This window comes from Hyperolius riggenbachi, chromosome 9 (assembly GCF_040937935.1).
Source record: "Hyperolius riggenbachi isolate aHypRig1 chromosome 9, aHypRig1.pri, whole genome shotgun sequence".
NCBI lineage: Eukaryota > Metazoa > Chordata > Amphibia > Anura > Hyperoliidae > Hyperolius > Hyperolius riggenbachi.
The window spans coordinates 175,910,066-175,937,812 of NC_090654.1; the positions used below are offsets into that span (position 1 = coordinate 175,910,066).

At 41.9% G+C, this 27,747-nt stretch overlaps 1 protein-coding gene across 14 annotated transcripts in view; it reads left to right on the top strand.

The window, feature by feature from the left end:
• SLMAP (sarcolemma associated protein) overlaps positions 1-27,747 on the top strand; it is a 238,908-nt gene that overhangs the window by 168,667 nt on the left and 42,494 nt on the right. For 9 of the 14 annotated variants that reach the window (XM_068253726.1, XM_068253715.1, XM_068253717.1 and 6 more), the window contains 3 exons: positions 5,166-5,334; positions 5,416-5,466; positions 20,411-20,461. In XM_068253726.1, coding sequence (XP_068109827.1) covers positions 5,166-5,334; positions 5,416-5,466; positions 20,411-20,461 — 271 coding nt within the window. The remainder of the gene's footprint in view (positions 1-5,165; positions 5,335-5,415; positions 5,467-20,410; positions 20,462-27,747) is intronic. The other 5 variants (XM_068253727.1, XM_068253720.1, XM_068253728.1 and 2 more) reach the window with 3 other exon arrangements.

Here is a 27,747-nt window from a genome sequence, read left to right on the forward strand (position 1 = left end):
ATGGGCCAACATCTCTAAAGAATGCTTTCAGCACCTTGTTGAATCAATGCCATGTAGAATTAAGGCTATTCTGAAGGCGAAAGGGGGTCAAACACTGTATTAGTATGGTCTTCCTAATAATCCTTTAGGTGAGTGTGACCCTCAAGCATCTGTCCTCCTCAACCTTTTCTATTCATTAAACATTTACTTGCAGGTAATTCTTGTTTAAACAGTGGGTGTATCTAAATCGGCATGTCCAGAGTCTAGCCGGGGGCCAAATGCGGTCCAGCGAGCCATTTCTGGTTCCCTCAAAGCTCTCCACAGTTGCTAATTCTATGTAGCCCTCAGGCCATAGCTGCGGTGCCGCTTGCAGGGGCCAACAGCAGTAACAGTCACTACTGCCACGGTGTTAGCTGCACTCGGTATATGGGTTATCTCCTATGGAAAGATTTTATTTGATAAAATGTCGCAGGCATAGTGTACTTAACCTCCTTGCCGGTTTTCCCGACCTGAGCTCGGGGTAGAAAAAAGAAGCTGTTAGCGGTGATCCCGAGCTCAGGTCGGGGTATGCATTGCAGAGCTTTACCTGTAGTTTTGGAGTCCCGCGCGCGATCTCGCTGCGCAGCGGGACTCCAGCCTCTCTCCCCGGCAGTGTGGGGTCTTTCCCTGGCCGCCGGGATCCCCCATGTCCCCGCTATTCTTCCGGGGACCCGGCAGCCAGTTGGAGCAGCGCAGCCGTGGTGGCAGCAGCAGAGCGGTGGTGGCAGCGTGACGTCATCGGGGGCGGGGCTAATATTGAAAACGAACTTCTCTATATTAGAGAAATATAGAGGTTTGTTTATATGTATATTAGCGCCATCTTGTGGGCAAAGAGAAAACTGCAGCACAGGAGCCCAGGAAGGTACATTTTTTTTTTTTTTTTTTTTTTGCTGCAGATCTCCCTGCCAGAATGATTTTTTTTCAGGTTTTAGGGTCTGAAAGAGTGGAAAAAAATTGCACCGCTTTTAGACCCTAAAATCTGGAAAGAATCAGACCGCCAAGGAGGTTAACAGCAATAAGCAAACATTGTGCATATTTTCACTAGTTTGGCCTCCTAGCACTCTTAGGTACGGTGGTAAGGCCCTTGTCCTAAAAAGTTTGGATACCCCTGATCTAAATGATCCATCACACCAATACACTTTAAAGCCCTAGTTCACCCTTCTGGACTTTTCAGTATTAGAAAAGGTAAATGGGGAACTTCCATTAGTCAAACAATTTTCTTATTTGATGCAGCTATTCCAGAGAAAGTTGCTTTAACCATTTAATGACAATGTAACGTATTAAAAAGTCATGCTTTAGCCTATTAACGGCAACATGACGTTTTAATACGTTGCGCGTTCCCGCCGCTCCGCACGTGTCCGCGCCGCTACCGCCGCCGTTTCCGTCGAGATCCCATGTTAAGTAATTGGGGAAGAGGACCGAGTGGTCCTCTACCCAATCGCAATGCCTGAAGTGAATGGACGTGACCGCGAACAGCGTCCACCTCCATTCATAAAACAGGAAACTGTTTAAGTTTAATAAAGTGTAAAAAAAAAAAAAAAAAGTGATCACTTCCTTAACGGGAGAGTGTTCACTAGTGTCATCTTGTGGCCAAAAAGTATATTACACATACAAGCACAAACCTACTATGTAAAATACACAATATTAATAAAATTAATAAATTACACTTCCAACCCCTCCCCCCTTAAAAAAAAAACTTGTAAAAAAAAAAAAATCTGCTTCAAATCAATAAATAAATAGTTGCCTGAGGGAAAATTAATTATATTTTATTACATAGGAGTTTGTAATTATTGCTAAAACAAACAAAAAAACAGAAAAATAACACCTATATTTCAAAATAATATATTGTCGCCATACATTGTGATAGGGACATAATGTAAACGGTTTAATAATCGGGACAACTGGGCAAATAAAGTGTTGGTTTTATCCACAGGAGAATGTTTAATTTTAAAACTATAATGGCTGAAAACTGAGAAATAATGTTTTTTTCCATTATTTCTGTATTTTTCCCATAAAATGCATTTTACAATAAAAAAAATTCTTAGCAAAATGTACTAACCACAGAAAGCCTAATTGGTGGCGAAAAAAACGAGGTATAGATCATTTTCTTGTGATAAGTAGTATTAAAGTTATTAGGGAATAAAAGGGAGGAGCACTGACAGGTGAAAATTGCTCTGGTCCGTTAGGGGGTGAACTGTTTAACTATAGTGCTGCCAGCTGAGAAGTAGTTTTTGTTTCTCTGCACAATACAATGGTGGGATGGATCATCTCTATGATCACAAGAAAAAAAGTGCCTGGTGTCATGTTTCTTAATGGTGATACAGGTCAAAATATTGTTTTAAACAAAAGGTCAAAATATTTAATTAGAGTACAATAAATATTGGGGGAAATGGATGAAAAACATACATGCATAAAGAGGACCTTGAACATTTGTACCTAGAACAGACAAAGTAGGAAATCTAGGAAACAATAGGTAGGGGAAATAGGACTTGGGTTATTTAGTAATGAAGGATTGGACAGGAAGTTGGGTAGGATATTTCTGAGAAAAAAGTCTCGAGTTGGTTTGAATGTTCTAAAGGTAGGATCAGTCTGGGGTGAGTGGGAGAGTTTTGGATAATCAAAGCAGCTCCAGAAAAGTCTTGGAGGTGTGTGTGGCATTAGGTTAGATTTGAGCAAGATTGTAGTGGTCATTGGGTTGGAATGTGAGAGAGGGAATATTATTCAGTTTTAGCCATATAGGGTTATAGATAGCTGTGTGGCCATCCTCAATGACATTGGCTAACAGTGTGAAACCTTTTCTAGGACACATCTGCATGTCATCTTGTAGAAATGGTATGGTAGGCTTTAAAAAGAAATGCGTTTGCCAAAGGAGGAGAAGAATAGAAGTGAATGAACTTGTGAACAAATAAGTTATAAGAAAAGGACTGAGTCTTGGGGATCACCGACAGAGAAGGGTGTGGGACAGGAAGAAAACCTGGACTAAGCACTTTCATGAATAAGACAGCCAAGAAAGAGTGAGTCATGCATTTCAATTAAGTGCATGGTCTGCAGTAATAGAGGGTTTCTAAGGTCAGATGTGAATGAAAACAGAGCTTTAGGAGTGCTTGTGGGGGATTTGCCATTGTGATGTATAGCTAATCTGATCATCGTATTCCATTTGTTTGGCATATTTAAGCAATTGGCTGGTTTGCACATAAGGGGCTCTGCTGTGTTTTATATCGATTTCAGAGCACAGCTAAAAATGAATGTCTTCTCGGGGCTATATGTTAAAGGGAACCTCAACTGAGCGGGATATGGATGTTGCCTTTTAAACAATACCAGTTGCCTGGCAGTCCTGCTGATGTCTTTGGCTACAGCAGTGGCTAAATCACACACCTGAAACAAGCATGCAGCGAATCCAGTCTGACTTCAGCCAGAGTACTTGATATGCATGCTTAAAGGGAAGGTCCAAGCAAAATAAAAAAATGAGTTTCACTTACCTGGGGCTTCTACCAGCCCCATGCAGCCATCCTGTGCCCTCTTAGGCACTCACTGCTGCTCCAGTCCCCCGCAGGCAGCTTGCCGACCTTGGAGGTCGGTGGGCCGCATTGCGTACATTTTTACGCATTCCCGCTAGTACAGGAACATTAACACATACATTTTTACGCGTTAGTGGTACAAACGCGTAAAAATGTACGCATTGAACCACTAACGCGTAAAAATGTATGTGTTAATGTTCCTGTACTAGCGGGAATGCGTAAAAATGTACGCAATGTGGCCCACCGACCTCCGAGGTCGGCAAGCTGCCAGCGGGGGACTGGAGCAGCAGTGAGTGACTACGAGAGCACAGGATGGCTGCATGGGGCTGTTAGAAGCCCTGAGTAAGTGATACTCCTTTTTTTATTTTGCATGGACCTTCCCTTTAAGGGGCTCTGGCTAAAAGTATTAGAGACACAGGATCAGCTGAAGTCAGGCAACTGTATTATTTTAAAAGGAAAAATCCATATCCTTCTCATTTAGGTTCCCTTTAAGCTTTCCTTGAATAAAGATTTCAAAGTTCTGATACCCTTTAAAGCTGACGGAAATGAACAAAAAAAATTACTGTTTTTGTATACCTAATATTGTAGTGGGTACCTCCACATTTGAAACTGCTACTAGGGTGAAAAAACCTCAAAATAAAACCACTAAATAGTGGAGCCACCTGCATTCAAACAAAAAATGTACTGTGTGGATCGTGCAGCATGGGAAAAACCATGTTATTTCAATGTTTTGCTGAGCACATTCATAGATCTTGTGTTGCTGAGTCTTCATATTTTAGCCTACACAGGAAGTAAATGTTGTCCTGTTCTTGACCAGTCAATCACTGTGAAAAACTAATCGTATAACGTCCTGTAAATTCTCCTGTAGGGATTTTTTTGTTAGAAAATTTGATGACGCTACCTAGAACTTGGTGTTTTTAGGAAAGTGTCCATTTGTGAACTGGATGAATTGAGGATGGGGTATCTGGATTTGAAGGATACCTGAATCGAGGCAGAGCGACCTAAGGTAAAAACAGAGTTATGTTCATACTGGATCCACATACCTCTGTGCGATGTCTGTTCCTATCCTTGTTGCCCATTGTCCCTGAAATCCCTCCTTGAAAAATGTTACTTTTAGACAAAATACATTTTTCAGACAGGAAGAGGTAGGTTTGCTGCAGTGTCCCTTCCTATCACCCTTCCATTTTATCTTCTGATTGAGTGAATGGGACAGGGAAGAGATGGGAATGGGAGGGTGATAGGAAGGAACATTGCAGCATGTCTGCCTCTTCCTTTCTAAAAATTTGATTGGAGCCAAAAATTCAAATTCTACAAGGAGGGATTAAAGGGACCAGGAGAAAAAAAATCAGAGCAACGAACACACAGAGGTATGTGGATCCAGCATGAACATACCTCTGTGTTTATCTTATGTAGCTATGCCTCCAGTCAAGTTTGCTTTATTCCTAGTATGATCTTGAGGACTGGCTTTCCCTTCTGGTTTTTGTAGAATGTGAATTGGAGACCGGTTTCACTCTTATTGCTGGCTAATCTTTTCATTAAATGCCAAAGCAGCCCTACTTTGTGGCCACTAGCTTTATTCTGTACCCCCAACTTATAGATCATTCGCTTACATTTAATCATCCTTCACAGGCAGCTGAAGGGCGTCAAGAAGAAATTCAGCAGAAGGGCTTAGCGGAGAAAAAAGAATTACAACTAAAGATTGATGAAATGGAGGAGAAGGAGCAGGAGCTCCAAGCCAAGATCGAGGCCTTGCAGGCGGACAACGACTTCACCAATGAGCGGCTATCTGCATTACAAGGTGAGTGCTCAGTCTTATCTCACTGCTCTTTTTTTTCTTTTTTGTTTGGCGTTTTTTTTATGTTTGGAATTCTGCTTTCAGTACGATTAGAGCAACTACAAGAGAAAACACTTAAGGATCACAACAGCTTAGGTAAGTCCTCCACGTAGATAGCAACAGTCTAGTTTAGTGCCGATTAACCCAAGCTATGCAATCAGACCTTCTAAGATGGTCACTGTTTGGGACAACTATGAAGAGCCTGACTGTGCAAAATATCTCTCTCTTCTCCCAGCAACCTCTTGGTTCCTTGGTTACCTGTTTTAACTTGTTTTAGTAGCTGAAAAGAAAAGGCACTCTGGTTTGGCAGCATTATAAAAACTGCTCTACAATCATTAGGGATGATCAATGAGATGCATATTTTATGCAACTTGGAAACCAAAGCAATCAACTGAAATGGCAACATTTTTAGTATTTTACTGACCATCCCTAACAATCACACAAAGACCTTTTATAATTGTTGCCATAGTATATAGGAGAGTAGCATAAAAGGCATTTTAGCTATGACTGGTCTTTGTGACAGGTTGCTAAGCATTTGTTTGGGCCTGAACATACTTGAACACATCCGTGCCTTTTTCAGCAACACATCAATGTCACAGACGGATAATCATAGCTGAAAGAAATGCACAGAAGCCTACAAGTGTGCTGAGGTCCTTGTAGCACACCTCACCCGAGGCAATGCTATCTAAAGTAGACACAAAGGTGTATGTTGATGCTGGATTCATGTAAAATGTAAATTTTTGGCTAATGTCAAATTATCAGACAGGAAGCCGCAGGTTAGCTGCAAGGTTCCCTCCTCTTCCCTGGCTCATTCACTGCCCTTAAGAGGAGGCAGTGGGACAGTACAAGGCTGGCAGAAGGCTATCACCATGTGGTAACACAACACTGATTTGTCATCCTCTGACATCCTTTACGGTTATTTCTGTAGAAACCATGAACATGTCCATTGAATGTCTGTTCAAAGCCCACACCCAAATCACCCAAATTGTTGTAAGAATAGCAAGCAACAGAGTGCATTATTGGAATAAGAGAGAGAGTGGTTGCAAGTTCCACCTTGTCTTGCCCACCTCCGCTGAGTGATAGGTTTGTGGTGAGTGTGTGCAGAGAGACCTGTCTTTGTGGAAGATGAGTGCAAGATATAGCCAAATATGAAGTAGGCCGCACACAGGCTTAAAGGAAAAACTAGTGCTGAATTTATTGTCCCATCACATACATGTACAATACATGTCCGACCTGCAAGGCCGTCTATCGTTTCGGGGCCACTTAGGGTCCCCTTTGTCAAGGCAGATAGCAGAAAGACATCTACAACCCAAAAGTGCAAAACATACAAAATACATAACCATGCAATACACCCCCAACTCCACCTAAGGGTGGATACATCAATTAGAAAAACTTTGCTTATGCCCAAATGTGTAAGTATGCCATAATAGGCACACTGACCTGTCAATTCACTTTGAATCACTGCAGGACTACCCCCATCATCATCATGCCACCTGTCAGCAAGGAGGAGTAGCTGCCGCTTACTCCACTTGCTATGCCGTTCGCTACCTGCGAAGGACAGGGGCATGTCAATGCCGCGCGTGTGCTTGAGACGCGGCCAATCAGCAGTCAGATGCCTGCCAAGTGACGTCCCCACGGCGCCGCCCATTCAGCCAATCGGGTTTGACCTGGAAATCCCGCCGGCAATCTCACCATGGCAACACACGTGTGTATGCGACCTATTCGGCGCATGAGTCAAACCAGCGTGTGTGTTGCGTGGATACAGCCAAACCAATCTCTGAATCTGCGGCGGTTGTGCAGAATCTGCAACTTCCTCCTCAACACAGATAAGGGAGGACATGACAGGCGTGAAAAGTGCGTAATGCCCACCGACCCACTTGGCAACGTGCAACCCCACAAACGTCCGCACGTAATCCCGATCACCTAGAATCACATGTGCATAACAGCTCGCACAATGTGATCCTCCAGCATGACATGAGACCAAAAATGGGAGCAATCCCAGCATGTTACATTGGCCTCGATTCATAAACAGCAGTGCGATAAAATAATCATGTCGGTATTTTCCCGGTCTGTGTGCTAATTCATAAAGATTTCCCCAGCTGCCCCTGGAGGACGGTAAATTACCGCAGCCCATTGAGCGGTAGAGTAGAGCAGTATCTCGATTCTCTCTTTGCCCTGCAGAAATGAATCACACAGATGGCTCTCTCTGGCTCTCTCCACTGATGACTCAGACAGATGAGTCACAGTCTTTCCTTCCTGCAGAAATGACTCACATAGAGGGCTCTCTGGCTCTCTCCACTGATGACTCAAACAGACTTCGGCTCTCTGCACTTTTGCATTCATCAGAGCTGTCGGTAACTTATCGCCTCACTAGAGGTGTCGGTAACTACCGCTAGGCTTACCGCTTGTTGAAGGCTTTATGAATTGACATTTGCTGACAATTTACTGACATGTGTTGTCTGTAACTGCAGCCAAGTCGGTAATTTATCTCCCTGGTCGGTAATGTCAGCTTTTAATGCGGTAACAGCCTTTATTTTATTTTTATTTTTCTTCAAACTCAGCGCACATATAATCTCAGCTATTCGCGTAGCAGCTTATTTGCCGCACACTTGAGCTGAGAGGTGCTTTCATCATAGTTTGTAATGCAGTATACCTTTTTTCTATTTTTCTAAAGTTAATTAATCTTTATACCTTTATAACGCAGTGGAAAGAACACCTCCCCATCCCTTCACTTAAAATGCCATAGCCTTGGTCTCGCTATAATATAGTATATCCATCTCCATTCCTCCATCTAACATACTCCTCACTTCTACACATTCCCACACACATCTACTGCATTCATCACATCACAGCCGTCTCCACTATTCTACAGCATATCCATCTCTCATCTAACATCCTTTGCACTTGTACCTTCAACTCCCACTCACATCTACCACATTCATCACTCATTCCCTGTCTTATACGTGCCCCCCCATCTCTACCAAGGGTATACCTCAGATCACTATGCTCAATTAATTAAACCCTGCCCCTCTAAGTGGACTCCTCCAAATTTTCAACAAGATGGTTCCACAAGTTTTCCCCACAATCATACAATGTGTTCATCTTGTTAACCCATTCAATCAATGTTGGTGGTGTAGAGCTTTTCCAGCCCAAAGCTATCATAGATTTGGCTACAACTGTTCCAATTTCTTTTATAAGACAGCAACCTATGCCGTCATATCTATCAGCAAAACTGAGGATAGCTTCCGATGCTGTTAGCTTAAAACAACCTTTCAACAAGGTACTTGAAAAATCTATTATTTCCTGCCAAAAAGGTTTAATAACTGGTCAGGACCACCACATGTGCGTAGCTGTACCCACTCCCTGGCCACATCTCCAACATTTAGCCCCACTCTGAAAATATTGACAACGTATAGGTGTTAAGTACCATCTAGTGATAGCCTTGAACTGGACAAGCTGTAGCCCAGGATCCTGGACTTTCCAACTGTTTAACCAAATTGTGGACCATTTTTCTTTAAGCAAAGGATCAAGCTCCCTCTCCCATTTGGTACAGTAGGAAGGGGGTGGAAGAGTGCAACACTCTGTATATCTCACAAAGTCATAAAGCTTTGACAGTTTTTTTCCAGGTCTATGTTTAAAAATAGATGTTTTTCAAAGATATTTAGTTCTTTCCTCACAGGTCCCCCATTAGACTCCATTTTCCGCAAATAACTACCAGCTTGTATTAACCACTTCTATACCATAAAATGTTGTGCTGATCTGTGCTGCGTGGGCTCTCCAGCCCACAGCACAGATCAGCTAGCAGCCAGGCCGATCAGACTTCCCCCCTTTTTTCCCCACTAGGGGGATGTCCTGCTGGGGGGGTCTGATCGCCGCCGGCTGCTTGCGCTTGCGGGGGGGGGGCTCTTCAAAGCCCCCCTCCGCAGCGCTTCCTGGCCTCCTTCCCTCCCTCCCCCTGTGAGCGGTGCAGGACGGATTTCCGTCCTGCGCCTGATGGGATAGGCTTTAGCCTATCAGATGCCGGTGACCCCCGGCCAATCAGAGGCCGGGGATCACCGATCTCCTCTACGGCGCTGCTGTGCAGCAGCGCCGTAAACATGTAAACACCGGGGAAGGTCTTCCCCGTGTGTTTACATTTACCCTGCGAGCCGCCGATCGGCTCGCAGGGTGTTCACAGAGACACCCTCCGTGAACTGACGTGGAACCCATGGAATAAACTTCAGGATTCAGGGGCGTATATATACGCACCGAGAATCCGGAAGTGGTTAATCCCCATGTATTCCCCTGTTTTGTTGTCTCCAGTTTTGTTGTCTCCACAAGCCCAGTAATCCCTAAGGTCTTATCCCCCTTTAAGTGTATAATGCGGGTTTCCACACTTAGTTTATTTTTATAAAACCATTTCTTCTGCAAAGCAGGGGGGAAGTCTGGGTTCTCCCTCAGTGATGTAATTGGGTATTTTTCTGCCATTTGGAGATTATCCAATAAAGGGCCTTTAAAGTTGGTTTAGTTAGAGGATGGCTAGATATTTGGAGACATCTATAAATGTTCTCCGGAATCCATGTAAAAACAGTATCAAAGTTACACTCCTCCCCCTCCAACCATGGCCATACTTTTGATGGATTTTTAGATGTAAAGGCCCCCGAGAGTTTCCTCTTTAAAGGGGAACTGAAGAGAGAGGTATATGGAGGCTGTCATGTTTATTTACTTTTAGACAATACCAGTTGCCTGGCAGCCCTGCTGATCCTCTGCCTATAATACTATTAGCCATAGCCCCTGAACAAGCATGCAGCAGATCAGGTGTTTCAGTGGTTCAGACTTATAAGTCTGATCTGACAAGACTAGCTGCATGCTTGTTTCTGGTTTTAATCAGATACTACTGCAGAGAAATAGACCAGCAGGGCTGCCAGGCAACTGGTATTGATTAAAAGGAAATAAACATGACAGCCTCCATATACCTCTCTCTTCAGTTCCCCTTTAAGTCCAGCATCCTGGCCAGCTGTACACTCAAATAGTAACGCCTAACGTCTGGTGCTGCCAATCCCCCTGCCTCTCTATCCCTTGTAAGAAGCTTATAATTAAGCCTGCGTTTGCAGTTCCGCCAGATAAAATGTTGAAAGATCTGTTCCCAACCTCTCAGCCATGCACTGGGAAGGGTCACGGGAATACTCTGTATCAAAAATAGCAATTTTGGAAGTATCATCATTTTAATTATGTCTACTCTTCCTAAAACATTAAAACATGGTCGATCCCATGTTTGAAGTTTCTTTTTACAATCTTTCATAATTGGGGGAAAATTGGCATTGAAGAGACTTGCAGGGTTGCTAGTAAGCTTGATGCCCAAATATTTTGTGTCTCTATTGTTCCACCTGAAGTCGTTATACTGTTTAATAACAATTTATGTTTGACGAGAGCAACCTATATTCAGTATTGTTGTTTTTTCTCTATTTAGTTTAAAATTAGAGACCCTAGTAAATTTTTCAAAAAGGATCTGGCAATTCAACAAGGATTCAATGGGTTTGGTTAGTACAATTAATAGGTCATCTGCATATGCCAGAGTTTTAGTTTCTTCTTTCTTAAGGCTCATACACACATCAGACTATAGTCTTTGGAAAATGAAAGATCACAGACCAATCTTACCACCCTTCATGTAGTATGAGAGCCATACTCTACACAGTCTTTTCTATGGAGCTGAACTCCACATCAGAAAAAAATCTTTGCAAGATGCTGCACACACAGATGCTGTACAGACACAAAATATCAGTATCTGCAAAAGATCTGTTCCTGCCAAAAATCCATTCCTGCAAATTGCAATGATAGTCTATGAGATCTGCAGATCATCATACACACATGATTTAACTGACATTCATCTGCAGATCAAGCAATCATCTGCAGATCTGAAAATCCATCCTGGTGGATCTGATCTGCAGATGAATGTCAGTTAAATCATGTGTGTATGATGATCTGCAGATCTCATAGACTATCATTGCAATTTGCAGGAACGGATCTTTGGCACCAACAGATCTTTTGCAGATACTGATATTTTGTGTCTGTACAGCATCTGTGTGTGTAGCATCTTGCAAAGATTTTTTTCTGATGTGGAGTTCAGCTCCATAGAAAAGACTGCGTAGAGTATGGCTCTCATACTACATGAAGGGTGGTAAGATTGGTCTGTGATCTTTCATTTTCAAAAGACTATGGTCGGATGTGTGTATGTGGCCTTAGTTTTGATTCCTTTTATACCCATATCTTGTTGAATTGCCTGTATTAAGGGTTCAATACTAAGGTTGAACAACCAGGGGGACAAAGGGCATCCTTGCCTAACTCCATTCTTTATCTGAAATAAGTTGGATATAAGGCCATTGACTTTTACCCCTGCGCTTTGATTAATGTAAAGTTTTGTGATTGTCAATAAACTTTTTGCCCAGACCCAACTTTTCTAATGTTATAAATATAAAATCTCTAGATAAACGGTCGAAGGCCTTTTCCGCGTCTATTGCCACCATTACTGACTCCTCCCCCTTTTGTTCTGCATATGTGAATAAGATCTATTGCAGTATAAATATTATCTTCTATCGGTTTATTTTTCCTAAAACCTGCCTGTTGGTTTCCCAGTAACGTCTCTGCTACTGCACTTAGTCTATTTGACAGGATTTTTGCGTAGATCTTAACATCGCAATTTATAAGGGATATTGGTCTGAAGTGTGTACATTCCAGATCAGAGTTTCCTTCTTTAGGAATTAAAGTAATTGTCGCTTGGTTAGTTGTATCTGAAAAGACTTTTTCTTCTTTGTTATTAACTAGATTACAGAAGAGAGGAGCCAGCAATGGGGCAAAGTGTTGGTAAAATTCTGTACAAAAGCCGTCTGGGCCCGGGCTTTTCTGTTTTGCAAGTTTAGCCACAGTTTCACAAAACTCCATTTCCGATAATGGTTCCTCTATCGATTCTCTTTCTGATGCAGACAGTGAGGGTAGCTCAATATTTCCTAAAAAACTTTCTCCATTCATAAGATTCGATGCATCTATATTATATAATTTCTCATAAAAGTCGGCAAAGATTTTAGAGATTTCCTCAGGTTCACATAAAATGCTACCTTCTGAGTTTTTAATACCCTGTATAAAGTTGGATTTATTGTTTTTTTTAAGAAGGTCAGCGAGTATTTTACCTGATTTATTTTTCCCCGCAGCATATTGTCTTTTCAATTGTTTATAGTCATTAGTACATTTAGCATTGAGGACGTAACAGCCTTTATGAATTGACATTTTGCTAAGTGGTCGGTAAAGTCTGCTGTTGTCAGCATTACCGCATGAGGTAATGCTTTATGAATCGAGGCCATTGTCACAAAAATGTATATCTTGGCAATACATTACTACATAAATCTTGCATCATCATACCATAATCAAAAGGATATAAACCCTGTAGTTAGTCAACACGGGGCATGTGTGGATGGCTATCACAATAGTGAAACCCCACAACCAGGAGGAGAAAAAGTGACAACCCTAGAAGAGATTATAATAAAATGCAATAAACAAACTGCCGTTAAAAACAACTTGTTGCAGAATTACATAAAAAAAGACCAGAAATCACAATTATAGCCACTTTTATCGTTCATCCAAAAAACATGACAAAACATTGTTACTGTTAAGGCCATTGCATTTGACAGTGTTCAACGCAAAAATCCAGTAAGCTTCTCTCTGCAATAAACGTTTTTCAATCACCCCCTCTCCTAGGGGCATACACTTGTTCAATGGCCATCCCCCGCAGGGAGTGCGAACTATGGTTTGCCTCTACGAAGTGAACTGCCACTGGTTTAGTGACATCAGGTGTTCTACCTTCTGACTCCGCCTCCAATGCCAAGTTGGATATAGCCAAACTGTTATCTCTACCTATCTACCTTACATCAACCTCAGCCTGCCGTAGTGATGGTCAGTGAGAAGCTAATAATTTGCATTTGCACGATTGGCAATAAATTTGCATGGGAGCCGGAACGATTAGCATCTTACTGACTGTCTTTAGCCAACATCGCTACACAGATAAATACAGCCCCCGTGCAACCATGAATGTTCATTTTACAATACTGTGTAATATGTCTTAGCTGTGTATGTACTGAAAGTCACCAATACGTACTAAGGGCTTGTTCATACTATGGTTGGTGTGCACAATTGTGATTTCTCACATGGATCTTCCAACGCACATGGTGTACGGTGATATGCGTTGGATGTCAGCAGCCACAATTCAGTTAAATGGCTTGCGTCATTCACCAAAATGTTCTCAGCGTTACATTGCAACATACAGGAATATGTACTGTACTATGAATTGTGCCCATGGACTTCATGTGACCGTGCAGATCACGCACCATGTGTGTCAGAACTGCCAGCACCGCACATAGTGTGGAGAAGACCCAGATTATAAGATTTAGAAAATATTCAACATAAAGCAATGCTCAGTTCATACATGGTATACAAAGGTTCTGTTTTTAGGTTTCTGATTTTTATTTTTTATTAAATAGTCTGAAAATAATCGGGTGCTGGAAGTGAACCGGGATTTACTTCACTGCATATCTTTAAAGAGAATCTGTACTCTAATATTCTTACAATAAAAAGCATACCATTCTATTCATTATTTTCTCCTGTGCCCCTCTGTGCTGTTTCTGCCACTCTCTGCTGCAATCCTGGCTTGTAATTAACAGTTTTAGGCAGTGTTTACAAACAAACTAACCAGCTTCTAATAGGCTCAGCTAAGCATAGTGTGTGAGTCATTCATAGTGTGCAGGGGGCCTGCAGAGGATGTGTATCGCTTCTACCAATCACAAGCAGCCCTGCAAATTCCACACAATCAAGCCTTAGCCCGACAAACAGGACAGAGGAAAGATACATTGATTTATTACAGAGACAGTGCAGTTAGGAAAGACTGCAGTAAGCCAAAGCAGATTAGAAAAGGCATAGGAACTTCTAGGATAGAAGAACTAAGGCTGAAAAATTTGTTACAGAGTCTCTTTAACAAATGCCCTCCCTTTGCTTCTACACAGTACACTAAAAATGTACACTTGTCTGTTAAAGGACACCTGAACCAAGAGGGATATGGAGGATGCCATATTTATTTTCTTAAACAAAACCTGTTTTTTAAAAGAAAATACATATGGCAGCCTCAATATCTCTCTCAGTTCAGTTTTCCTTTAAGTTCATCTTTCCACAAAATCCAGGGTTTTTGGTCTTAAAGGGACACTTAAGCCAGAAAAAAAAAATTAGTTTTACTCACCTGGGGCTTCTACCAGCCCGCTGCAGCAGTCCTGTGCCCTCGCAGCCACTCACTAATCCTCTGGTCCCCCGCTGCCAGCTAGTTTTGTTTTTGCCGACAGGCCCATAAGGACTGGCCATGTGCAGCTTTTTCCGCATTCCCGACTGTAATTAGCGCTATTGCGGGCCGCAACACGTACAAAAATATGCGTTGCCGCATTACGAACGCATAGATATGCGGCAACGCGTATTTTTGTACGCGTTGCGGCCCGCAATAGCGCTAATTACAGTGGGGAATTCGGAAAAAGCTACGCATGGCCAGTCCTGACAGGCCTGTCGGCAAAAACGATACTAGCTGACAGCGGGGGCCCAGAGGAATAGTGAGTGACTGCGAGGGCACAGGACTGCTGCAGGGGGCTGGTAGAAGCCCCAGGTGAGTAAAACTCATTTTTTTTTCCTGGCTTAAGGTTCACTTTAAAGTAGCCATACACATTTAAATTGGCAAACAATTTGGCAAACCTCAATCTCTATTTGACCGGACTTTATTTAGAGAGGGAGTGCCTCTTCCCAAATACTGCACATAGATTTCAATAGCGTCACCATGACGTCTACTAAATTCTGCAGCATTGCACTGTTCAGTACAGTGTAAATCTATGGGTCATCAATCTACCACCTCGTCCGTTCGATTCACAGCAAAAATCAATCAAAATTACGATCAGTGCAACTTGTAGTGCTATATTTTTTGGTGGGAACTCGAAGCGTGTGGGGGCCTGCTTTAGACTGAGGAAGCCAAACTCTGTAGAGTATAAATAACCCAGAAGTAGCTTCAGGGGGCTTTTAGTAAATAACGGAAGAGAACAGGGAGAAGCAGTGGGCATGAGGACTGCTTCCTATACACGTCTGCCATACCATGAAACATCCAGAGTTTCCCACTACTAAGGTAACTATTCATATTTTAACTCCTCCTTCCTCACAGGTTTTCTTTAATGTTACCTGTATACAGCCTGGAACACGATAACTAAATTGCAGTTCCTCATGATTTTGATTGGCCTAATTCCTAGCTGCGTATACCATATTTGCATTAAATTTGGGTGCAAGCCAGAATTAATAGTACCTCATTCACCATCTCTAATCATGACTGAAAGTTTGTAAAGGGCCAGGAAGCAGTGGAGCTTTTGCCTGTAGCGGAAGCTGGCTTTGATTTATGAATGGTTATCAACTAGTTTTGCTAGAAACAAATTAGTTTTGTTTGTTGCCTTTTTTGTTAGCACTACTGAGACGCATTGCTAGTTTCCCTGTATATTTTCTATAGCAGGTTATGCTTGAGAATGTTTCACATATCAGAATGAACACGCTGGGTTAAGTAAGGACACTTTGTTTTACGTGAACATCTGGAAAATTTGAAGGGTATTACTTTTCCCGTGTTTACAGTACAGTGTGTAGAATGTAGCTTGTGTGATGTCATGTTGCTACCTTATTTGTTACAGCTGTTCCACAACAAAAGGGATGAGCTATGCTTGTTAGGTCACATTCACATTAGCAAACGCTGACGGACATGCGTTCGGAACACAACGCATACGAACGCACGTCATCCGCGTTTGTATGCCTTGCATGGCTGATCCTATTCGTCAGCCGCGCATTTCTGCAAAAAAATGCATGCAGCATGCGTTCCCGGACTGCACTGGTCCGGAACGCATGTAGTGTGAACATCAGGCAGTGCAGTCTATGCATTGCCTGATGTCGTGCGTGTCTGCTTCCTGCACGCGTTCCCGAAACGCAGATGGAAACGCTTGCAGTGTGAACAAGACTTACTGTATATGATTAAGGGGGAACTCTAATGATGCCCTCTAATGATCCAATCCCTTTGTCCAGTCTTACTAAATCTATGTAGTAGAAGGGTAAACTGACTGAATATACTTTGGTTACTTTAGGTAGTCGCTCATATTACATAGAAATGATAAGATTGGATCATCTGTGGGCCCCTTAAAGTGGACCTGAATTCTTGGACACTAGGAAAACAGAGATACATGCATCCTGTGTGTTTTAGAGAGAAGAGCCAAGTTACTCTAATTAATCACAAGTGTTATTTGATCTCTCAGCTGTGTCAGCCCAGGAATTCAGCAGTCCTCGGCAGACACAGCTACTATGTAAACACAGGGGGGCCATATGCAATTCACTTTTTCACCCGAGTTTTCTCTTAGGAGATCATTTTGCATCTTCGATTTAAAATAACTTTCCAGCACTTTTAAAATAAAAATGTACCAAAAAGTAGGCAAATAAGTTCTATCAAAATTATTTTGAGTATTTGCTTGGTTTCTGGTGGCTTAAAAGGCATTTTATGGATACGTTAAAAATATCACCTAGGAGAAAACTCAGGAGAAAAACTTAATTGCATATGGGCCAGGGTGTTAACCCTTTGTCTGCTCCCATGAAACCAGGAAGTAGACACACTGCAGATTAATTGCAGAAGTTCTGTAAGATGTAACAAAAATGCTTTTCTTTAAAGGTTATTACGCTGTTTATCTTTTAGAGCAGAGAGGAAGTTCTGAGTTTAGGTCCGCTTTAACGTGCACATCAGAGATACAATCTTGATTGTACAATCTTAACAAATCTATGTAGTATAAAGTTAAACTAAGTAAATATACTCTGAATGGATACTCATATTAATAATAATCCTAACATTTGTATAGCGCTTTTCTCCTGTTGGACTCAAAGGGCTCAAGAGCTGCAGCCACTAAAGGTGGGTACACACGTCAGATAAAAGTCTTTGGAAAATGAAAGATCACAGACCAATTTTACCCTCTTTCATGTAGTATGAGAGCCATACTCTACACAGTCTATTCTATGGAGCTGAACTCCCCATCAGACAGAAATCTTTGCAAGATGCTGTACACATGCAACAGATCAGTTCCTGCAAAAGATCTGTTACTGCAAAATACATTCATAGTCTATGATATCTGCAGATCTCATACACACCTTGTTTAACGGACAATTATCTGCAAATCAGATCCACCAGGATGGATCTTCAGATCGGCAGATAATTGTCTGATCTGCAGATGAATGTCGGTTAAACAAGGTGTGTATGATGATCAGCAGATCTCAGACTATGAATGCATTTTGCAGGAACGGATCTTTTGCAGATACTGATCTGTTGCATGTGTACAGCATCTTTGTGTGCATCATCTTGCAAAGATTTTTATCTGATCGGAGTTCAGCTCCATAGAATTGACTGTGTAGAGTATGGCTCTCATACTACATGGAAGGGGGTAAACTTGGTCTGTGATCTTTCATTTTCCAAAGACTTTTATCTGACGTGTGTACCCACCTTTAGGAAGTCTTGCCCAAGGACTATTTACTGAATAGGTACTGACCCTAGCCAGGATTCAAACCAAAGGCAGAGCCCTTAACCAGTACACTATCCAGCCACTACATATTACATAGAAGTGGTAAGATTGTACAGTGAAGATCCTATAATTAAAGGGCACCTCTAGTTTTAAAATTTGTAGCTGTCATTACAACTGCCTCACCCTTATGTTCACTAATGCTACAATTATTTGTATTCAATCTTACTATTTCTGTGTACAAGGGACTATGTAATATATCCTTTTAAGATGTTTTCACTCAGTTCACTGTTATGCTGCATCAATTTGGTAAGCTTGCAGAAAATGATTGTATCATTAGTGTGCACCATAAGGAAATAAATGGACACTGTTAATATAGACCCCAATCACAAGACTTTACTGTGACTGCAATTGGTCAAAATAATTGCTAAGCACCATCTTGAAGCTTATCACACAGTGGTGAAGTGACAGTTGGCTGTATGCTCTTCCACCTCCTTTCCTTTCGGTGGAGCAGGGCTGTGGAGTCGGTTCAAAAATCCACCGACTCAGACTCCTCAGTTTAGGATTCCTCCGACTCCTCGACTCCTCTAATTTGCATATTACAATTTTGTTGAATAAAAGTATGTAGCATGAAATTCGTCTCTTAACTGCCAACGCTTAGGAATTTTACAAGACAACTGAAGTGTGAAGGATATGTAGACTACTATATTTATTCCCTTTAGACTAAAACTAGTCCTTGGTAAGAGTACTTGTAAAAGGTACAAACCGGAACAAAGAACATCAGGCCCTAGGCAATGTAAGTGTGGGTACATGTAAGAATGATGTGCAGGTACTCTGCAGGGGAATGAGGAGATTCTTCCTCTATTACACATTCTTCATGCACAATCTGAACAAGGTTTATGGGTGACAGACAACACCTCTGTGTTCAATGTGCACAGCATTCTCAGTGGATTCCCTGCAGCTCTGTGGGGAGTGCATATGTAGAGTATAGTACTACTGTGTAACAAAGTAAACCTGAGACAGATTAAATTTAAAGTTTTTATACATACCTGGGGCTTCCTCCAGCCGCCTTCAGGATAATCGGTCCCTCGTTGTCCTCCTCCGCCACCTGGATCTTCTGCTATGAGTCCAGGTACTTGAGCCAGTCGGGCGTAGTGCGCATGCACACACTCCGCCGCCAGGAGCATACTACACCTGTGCAGCACTATTGCGCAGGTGCAGAATGTTCCTGGCTGTGGGAGCGGCATGCGGCCGGACAGCGCTGACTGGCTGAATTACCAGGACTCATAGCAGAAGTTCCGGGTGGTGGAGGACAGCGAGGGACTGATTAGCCTGAAGGGGGCTGGAGGAAGCCCCAGGTATGTATAAAACTTTACTTTTCATCCGTCTCAGGTACCCTTTAATTTGTAGTCACCAAACCAAATTTTAACATATCAAATTATTTGATTTCATCAGCAAAGGGAGTGCATACATTTGCATAAATCAGCATCAGTGCAGAATTATTTCCATCTCGTTGACCATCTCTATTAGTGACACAGCTACACATCAGGCTTTATTCTTACAGCATAGATGTTATTTAGTATATATGAGATTCCTGTGTACACATCATATATACAGTCACAATCAGATATGTATATCTGACCTTCAAAATATGGGGACTGCTTTATTGAAGCAGCACAAGTAACTAATTTTGATTGGTTTATTTCATTTTTGTGGACTAAGCACAGCTATTACTGTATATATACTGTATATATACATTATTTTTAATGACTATTATCTGAGAAATAGAACATTTTATCATATTTTCTATTTTAATTACAGTTACAAATTCATTAGGAGTCGTAGTCGGTGCATTTTTTCCCGATTCCAACTCCAGGGACCCAAAATTGCCCGACTCCACGACTCCGACTGACTCCACAGCCCTGCGGTGGAGCACCATATCCTCTTGTTTACAATGTGGTTCATCATGTCCTAATAATTGGGGGGGAGCAGAAACTCCTCATCGTGTGCGCGCGCGCGTGTGTGTGTGTTTGGAGCATAAGAGCATGAAGCCATGGATACAGTATATGCTTGTTCTATTTTCACTTGTGATCAAAATTTTCTGATTTGTCTACTTGGTGAAATATGTTTACAATTTGACAAGACGGTTGGGGAACAAAGGAAATGTCTAGTGCTCGTGAACTTTAGAAGTAGACATAATGTTTAAATTAAATGTTTTTTGTCAATGCTTTATCTAATAAAACTTAATGGACTCTCTAAAAAAAAAAAAGCCGAAGTTTTTTTTATTTATATATGTATTTATTCAATAATAATTATAATGTGTGTCTATAATAGGGATAGTGCCAGATCTTATCCAGCAGAGGGCAGTGCAGCATTGTGTTCATATGTGAATTGGCATCAGTTATGTGCTTTTGTGACTGCAAGTGTTTCATATGACTGACATTAACACACTTTTGTGATCACAGGCATACAAGTTGATGACTTCAAACCTAAAATCAATGGCAATGCAGATAAAGGTATGTGCTACTGGCAGATGCCTATTAGTGCATGTCATTATATTATTTTGCCTCATCTATTACTTGGTCATAATATATGTTCATTAGCTAATCCAGCACCCATTGTGATGTGGTTCACCAATGTGAGCTTAGCATTTTGGCATGTTAGTGGCTTTTCTCTATGCTATGCTTTTCTCTATGCTATGCTATACTTCCTCCAGCCATAAGCACGTCTGAGTCCCTCGCCGTTCAGCGGCAATCAGCTCTGGTAACTGGCTCAGTTGCATTAGTCGGGGTCTTCGGCACATGCGCAGGAGGTACACGCATGCGCAGAAGGACCCGACTGACACAACTGAGACAGTTACCGCTGCGGATTGCCGCTACACAGTGGACCGTGGAAGGATGGCAAGGGACTCAGACGTGCTTATGGGGCTAGAGGAAGCCTTGGGTAAGTAAAAAATCTTAGACTCTGTCTCTGGTACACTTTAACCATTTCTGCTGCCCGGACGTGAAGCTCACGACTGGGTGGCTGCGGTGCCGCGCTTTGGCGCGATCGCGGGTGTGCCCCCCGTGGTGTCCCCCGGTAGCCCTGGGATCAGTGAACGGGAACATGGTTCCCGATCACCGATCCGTGTCCCCGCAGAAAAACCTAATCGCTCTTATAAGAGGCTTCAATCTTTCTGCGCATAAAAATTTCCGCATCCCCCTTGTGCTTCCGCTTATTAGCCAATGAATGGGAATTAGCCAATGAATGGGAGCTGAAAATTGCTCTGATGCATAAGGTGAAAATCACTGCCGGCTGAAATAATTAATTGTACTATGGCTTATTGAATTAGGGCCCTTTTCCACCTGCAGTCGCTAGCGTTCACGCTGAACGCTAGCGATTGCTGAATCGCAAAACCGGCGATTCCCCGACGTTCGTGGCCGCGATTTTGCTATGCTATGCACTGCATAGCAAAATCGCGGCAAATATCGCTCCGCCGCGCGTTCGCGTTACCGTCAAAAGCGAATCGCGGTAGTGGAAATGACCTACCGCGATTCCTATGTTAAAAAGCAAACCGTAGCGATTGTAAAATCGCTAGCGGTTTGCATTTTTGCGATTCAGCCAGCGCAAACGCGCTGGTGGAAAAGGGCCCTTACTGTTACTGGCAAAAGTTAAATTATTTTACCAAAGTGATCTTCACACCCCTCACAGCTACAAAATGCAGCACAAATTCACCCTACACTGAGATATGGCAATACAACACTTTTGTACCATTCTTAATATGGCCTGTGTATCCACAGATTTATTGGAAAGCTTTAATTGCGTTTCTGTTGGTATTTTTATCTATTGTTGTTTTGAGCCAGGAGAGTTAATTGTTTCTAGAATTCTAATGCTATGTACTCACTGGAGACAAATATTATAAATATTGCTTTGGTTTCCAACGACAGTATAATGTCCCCATGTTCTGCCTCTACCTCTTCTGCCATTGGCTTTGCTGTATTTAGTTGTTTGGAAAATTATCTTAGAGGGGCTGTGCAGGAAAGATGATTCACAAGGATATAGCAAGTATACTTTAATCCCAAATGAGACGTTCTTTCTGTTAGTGTGTGGAAAGCTTGCATGTGGTTTAATATAATTGTCTTTTGGCCTTGGGATATGTGACTGCAGGTTGCAGTATCTAGAGTGCTGGCAGGTGGTGTGTAGCCATGTTATTTTGGCAGTAATCGTCTGATCAGAGTCCAAAGAACACGGTGTTAATGTGTGAGAGATTCAATATTTTGCAAGGTCTACTTACATCTCCTCTTCATTTCAGTCTTTAAGACACCTGTCAGGAGAGAAATTTGAAGGCTGACATTGTTTATCTCTTCTTAAAAATACATTAATGCTAAATTTCTTGTTTGTAAATGCAGATCTGCTGGCTGGAATACCTTCTGATGCTCTCACCTGTAACAAGTATTCAGCTGTAATGCACTACTAAGACAGAGAACCATGAGTAAAACAATATATATAATTTGCATACAAAAAGTGACATACCAATATTACAAAATGGAGTTAATGGGAACCTAAACTGAGAAGGATATGGATTTTTTTTTTTATTTTCAAATACCAGTTGCTTTACTCTTCTGCTGATCCTGTGTCTCTAATACTTTTAGCCACAGCCTCAACAAGCATGCAGATCGGGTGCTCTGACTAAGGTCAGACTGGATTAGCTGCATACTTGTTTCAGGTGAGTGATTCAGTCACTACTGCAGCCAAAGAGATCAGGACTGCCAGGCGACTGGTATTGTTTAAAAGGAAACATCCATATCCCTCTGTTCCCTGTAACCACTATCCGACCAAGTGATTTCCCATTGATCTGTGCTCGGTGGGCTCTTCAGCCCCCAGCACAGATCGTATTGCAGGCAGGACGATCAGACTCCCAAGCCCCCCCCCCTTTTTTTCCCCCACTAGGGGGATGTCCTGCTGGGGGGGGGGGGTCTGATCGCCGCCGCTCTGCTGTGCCTTGCGGGGGGGGGCTCCTCAAAGCCCCCCTCCGCAGCGCTATTCCCCCCTCCCTCTCCTTCCCTCCCTCTCTCTGGCTCTGTGGGTGGTACAGGACGGCGATACGTCCTGTACCGCCTCTGATAGGCTTCAGCCTATCAGACGGCGGCGATTCCTGGCCTATCAGAGGCCGGGGATTGCCGATCTCCTTTACGGCGCTGCTGCAGTGCCGTACAGTGTAAACACCGGGGATTTCTTCCCCGCGTGTTTACATTTCGCCTGCGAGCAGCGATCGGGGGCTCGCAGGCAGTTCACGGAGACACCCTCCCTGAACTGACATGGAACGGCCGTTTCCATGGAAACCCGCAGACAACCAGTTTACGCCGATCGGCATTAGCTGGTCGTCAAGAGGTTAAAATCCGTAATGTAGGTATATTGCATTATTAGTGCCCCATTTTAAAATTCTGAACATTCTTTGTAAATGGGCCTAATAAGGTTTTTAGTTTTTTCTTTTTTTATGCAGTTTTTCCTTTCTTTCACCGAGCGCCTATCACTCTTGGAAGACATTAATTAGGAAAAGTCTCCTCAACGGAAACCCAGAAAGCTATAAAAAGCCTGATGCATCTTAACACATCCCACAATTCCAAAAACAAGAAGCTGTGACTAAGCAGTGTGAGATCTCAAGGGAAAAAAGTCTGTGTCATAATTGTAAGCCAGAATAAACTGTCATCCTTCACAGCTGCTACTGTATATCTTATTTCCAGTTAGGAAACAGACGCAGCTCACTTTGCAGTTACTGAGGAGTGACTTGTGTATTTGTATTTTTTTACATATACAGTATCCTATAAATCCATTTATTATTCTTTTTTTTTTTACAAAGGGTTTTTGACTGCTTGTTTCAACATTTCAGTCAGCTTATTGTTCTACATGCTCCATGTTGCCATAAAGCTAGTTTAAGGATAAAAAAGTTTCTTTTGTGAAGTGGTTTACTTGCTACTTTTTGAATATTGACTTCACCTCTCGGGTTGTCCCTCATGCAAACTGTAAATAAAGGCCAAATTTTGCAGCAGGCACAACCTGGCAAATGGTTGTTTGAGAGTGACTGATGCAGTAAAAAAAACCTTAAGTTTGAAAAAATAGAAAGGTTTTTAAAATTCACTTTTAAAAACTCATATGTTTTACCTTCCCTTATGTTACCCCTAGTGCTACAGACCATAAATTGGCCCTCCTTGCAGTAGCTGCCCATTCTTGTCTGACCTAAACATTGTTGATGTTTTTTTCATTTGGGAAGGCTGTCTTTCAAATCCCCTCACAGCTTTTTCATTCCACCTTTTTTTTTATCAGCCTTTTTTTCTTCTCTGGAGCGCCTACAGAAATATCTTTGAACACATTTTCTCTTTCATTATTATTACTATGTATTTATATAGAATCTTCTGCAGTGGATACTTCAGTATAAATTACAATAGTAAAATATTGGTAAATTATGCCTATATTTTACTCAGGGTTCCCCAACCCTGTCCTCAAGGCCCACCAACAGTGCATGTTTTGTGGAAATCCACAGAGGCAGTTAATCGGCTGTGCTGAGACACTAATTACCTCACCTGTGCATGTTTGTGGTTTTCTGCAAAACGTACTGTTGGTGGGCCTTGAGGACAGGGTTCGGGGAACTCTGTTTACATCTAAACCTAACCCAACTTCCACACAAACAGAACTCTACCTCTACCAATGCCTAACCCAAGCCCACCCCTTACCAATGCCTGACACCAACCCCTTACCAATACCTTACCCAATCTGACCCCTCTCAGATGCTTAACCTTAACCACCTCCCCTTAAATGCCTAACCCTAACCACCCTCCCTACATTGCATGCCTAACCTGCAACGTTAAAATTAAGAGGTCTACAGTCTTCTGTTTGACACTTTTAAGGGCTCTGCCTTTTACAGGGGAGACCAGGTTTTGAATCCTTGCTAGTGTTGGTACCTATTCAGTCCCTGGGCAAGACTTCCTAACACTGCAGGGTAGCAGCAGCTCTTGAGCAATTTGAGATCAACAGGAGAAAAGCGCTATACAAATGTTAGGATGATTGCATGTGCAGTGACTTATACAAAATCATTGCAGACGTCCACCTATCCATTTTGAAAGCAATTGGTGTCCTTTTGTATGTTGCATGGACTGAGGTTGAGAGTATAAGGGCAGTGAATTCACTGACTCATTCCTCTACATGTTTTAGAAGGACATGTGGTTTTCCAAGGCACTCCTTGCACTCTATCTATGTTTTTCATTTACTGTACTGTAGGTGTCGTTGTTCAAAGTTAAAGGACAACTGAAGCAAAAGGCATATGGAGGTTGCTATAATTATTTCCTTTTAAGCAAAACTAGTTGCCTGGCTATCCTGCTGACCCTCTTCCTCTGATACTTCTAGCTGTAGGCCCTGAACAAGCATATGCACATCAGATTTTTGTGACATTATTGTCCTGGTGTTATTCAGACACTTTGCAGCCAAATAGATCAGCAGGACAGCCAGACAATGTGCATTGTTAAAAAGGAAATAATAAATATGGCAGACTCCACATCTCCCTCGCTTTAGTTGTCCTTTAACTAGAGATTTTCAATCAGATGCAAATTTCAACTTGCATTTAAACTTTATACAACTAGTATGAATCTTGAAATTGGACCAATTAAAATTGACAACTTCCAAAAATTATGACAGAGCTCCAGCTGAACATAGGATCCAGGAGATAATGCTCCAATAGATGACACCAATTAGCAAGCTCCACTACTCATAGTACAAGTGAAACTGAAAAACAAGATAAAACAGGAACGCTATTTGGTGCATTAACGGTTATTTCTGGTAGAAGGGATAAAAGATTGCACTTACAAGATGTAAATGCTTTTCAAAGCATATCGCCCGACATTAGGGCTGTGAGGATTCCCTTCCTCCCTCTCCTCTTTCCAAATCCAGTAGCTGTGGCCAGTAGCAGGGATGTCGAGGTGGATCTCAGACAATCTGGGTGGAATAGTTACATAGTTATTTTGGTTGATAAAAGACATACGTCCATCGAGTTCAAACAGTATAGGTGGGATGGTGGGGTCATTATTCACAGTGCTTGCAGCATCATGATGTGTTTCGGCGTGCATACGCCTTCATCAGATGATGCTGCAAGCTGTTGCACTTTTTAAATGGGACTGACTGTTGGCCAGTCCACAATAATTAAGGGGCGTGGTTATGTCTGGGCAGGGCTGTATGTGAATATTCCTCATAGCCTCCTGTGTTGGTACTGAAATTATACATACTTGTTTAAATGGAAAGACAAACACTTACCCACTGAAGTAAACTAGTGAAACAAGATACACATTGACATCCCTGCTACTGGCCACATCTACTGGATTTGGAAAGAGGAGAGGGAGGAAGGGAATCCTCACAGCCCTAATGTCGGGCGATATGCTTTGAAAAGTATTTACATCTTGTAAGTGCAATCTTTTATCCTTTTTTACCAGAAATAAAACAATGCACCATAGAGTGCTCCTGTTTTATCTTGTTTTTCAATTAAAATTGACAGGAAGGGTTTTATTGGTCCAGTTTCAGGCTGTATACAATTTACATGTCAAAATTATCATCTCATTGACTATCCCTGTAAATATTCCTCTGAGCAGTACAGTGTCAGCAAAGGTACCAATTGGTTGGAAAGTTCTAGCTAGTAAATACCTGTGTTGTCATTGCAGTAACCAATCACAGATCTGTACATTTTAACTATATATCTGCACTGCTGCAAATGTTTTGATCACATCAGTCCTGGTAAGAGCCCTCACAATACAACACTAGGTGATCTCTGACAAGCTATTGTGATTTCTACAAATTTGAGCTTTTAATTTATTTATTGTAGCTGTCAGCTGCATTGTAAGTGACCTTGACCTGCAAAAGGGCACAGAGTGCTGACTTTCATATCATTGGTTTCAGGGAGCCCCAAACAGGATCTTGGAACCCACATTCATGTTTATGCAATTTATTATTGTGTTTTATGATTTTAACAGAAAGCGAGACGCATGTCTGCGATAATTTGAATTCTCTTGATTTTGCTCATCTTATTTATTACTATTTCTTTCCATATCTCTTTATAGCGTAAGATAAAATACAGGGCCTCATTTATGCATTACATTATATTGCTATTCAAAGCATTATGTGGCCATTTCTGATGGGTGATGTTCTATGAACAGAACTACTCTGCATCGTGACTTGTCCAGTGACTCCCTCCAGCAGTGACAAGTCACATCTATTTTTGTCCTTGCTAAGTCTCCCAGTGGTGTCCATTTTCTTGTGCTATGATTCATCAAGATTTATTCTGCCCACACACTGCCTTGCTTATCATATTCACCAGCACACATCAGTTGTGAGCTGTCAACTAATGTCTCTATCCCTTACTCACAAGGTGCTAGCTGCTCAGGAGGTGCTGGGTAGGTGTGAAAGGTCATAGTATTGGAATGGCTTGTGTATAGTAAGTGAAAGAAATAAGAGATGTGCTGTGGTTGTAATCTCAATATTGGATGTCAGGATAGTCCCGCTATCCCTAGAGAGCTGGAGATCATTGATATTTTACCACATCACTTAGTTGCTACCTTCTCTACAGAGATCGAGAAATTGCTGTTGTGTACTTTACAATTGCTCCTTAAAAGTTGTTTTATGGTAATTCTATGCATTTTACACTCTAAAAGGAGGTCTAAATGTGAAAACTATTAAAATATTCAATACACCAACCTATATGTGTAGCCTTGATGCGGATCCGAGATGAAAAACTATAACAAGTAGTTTCTCTATATATCTTATCTAAAGTTTAGATAGTTTACAC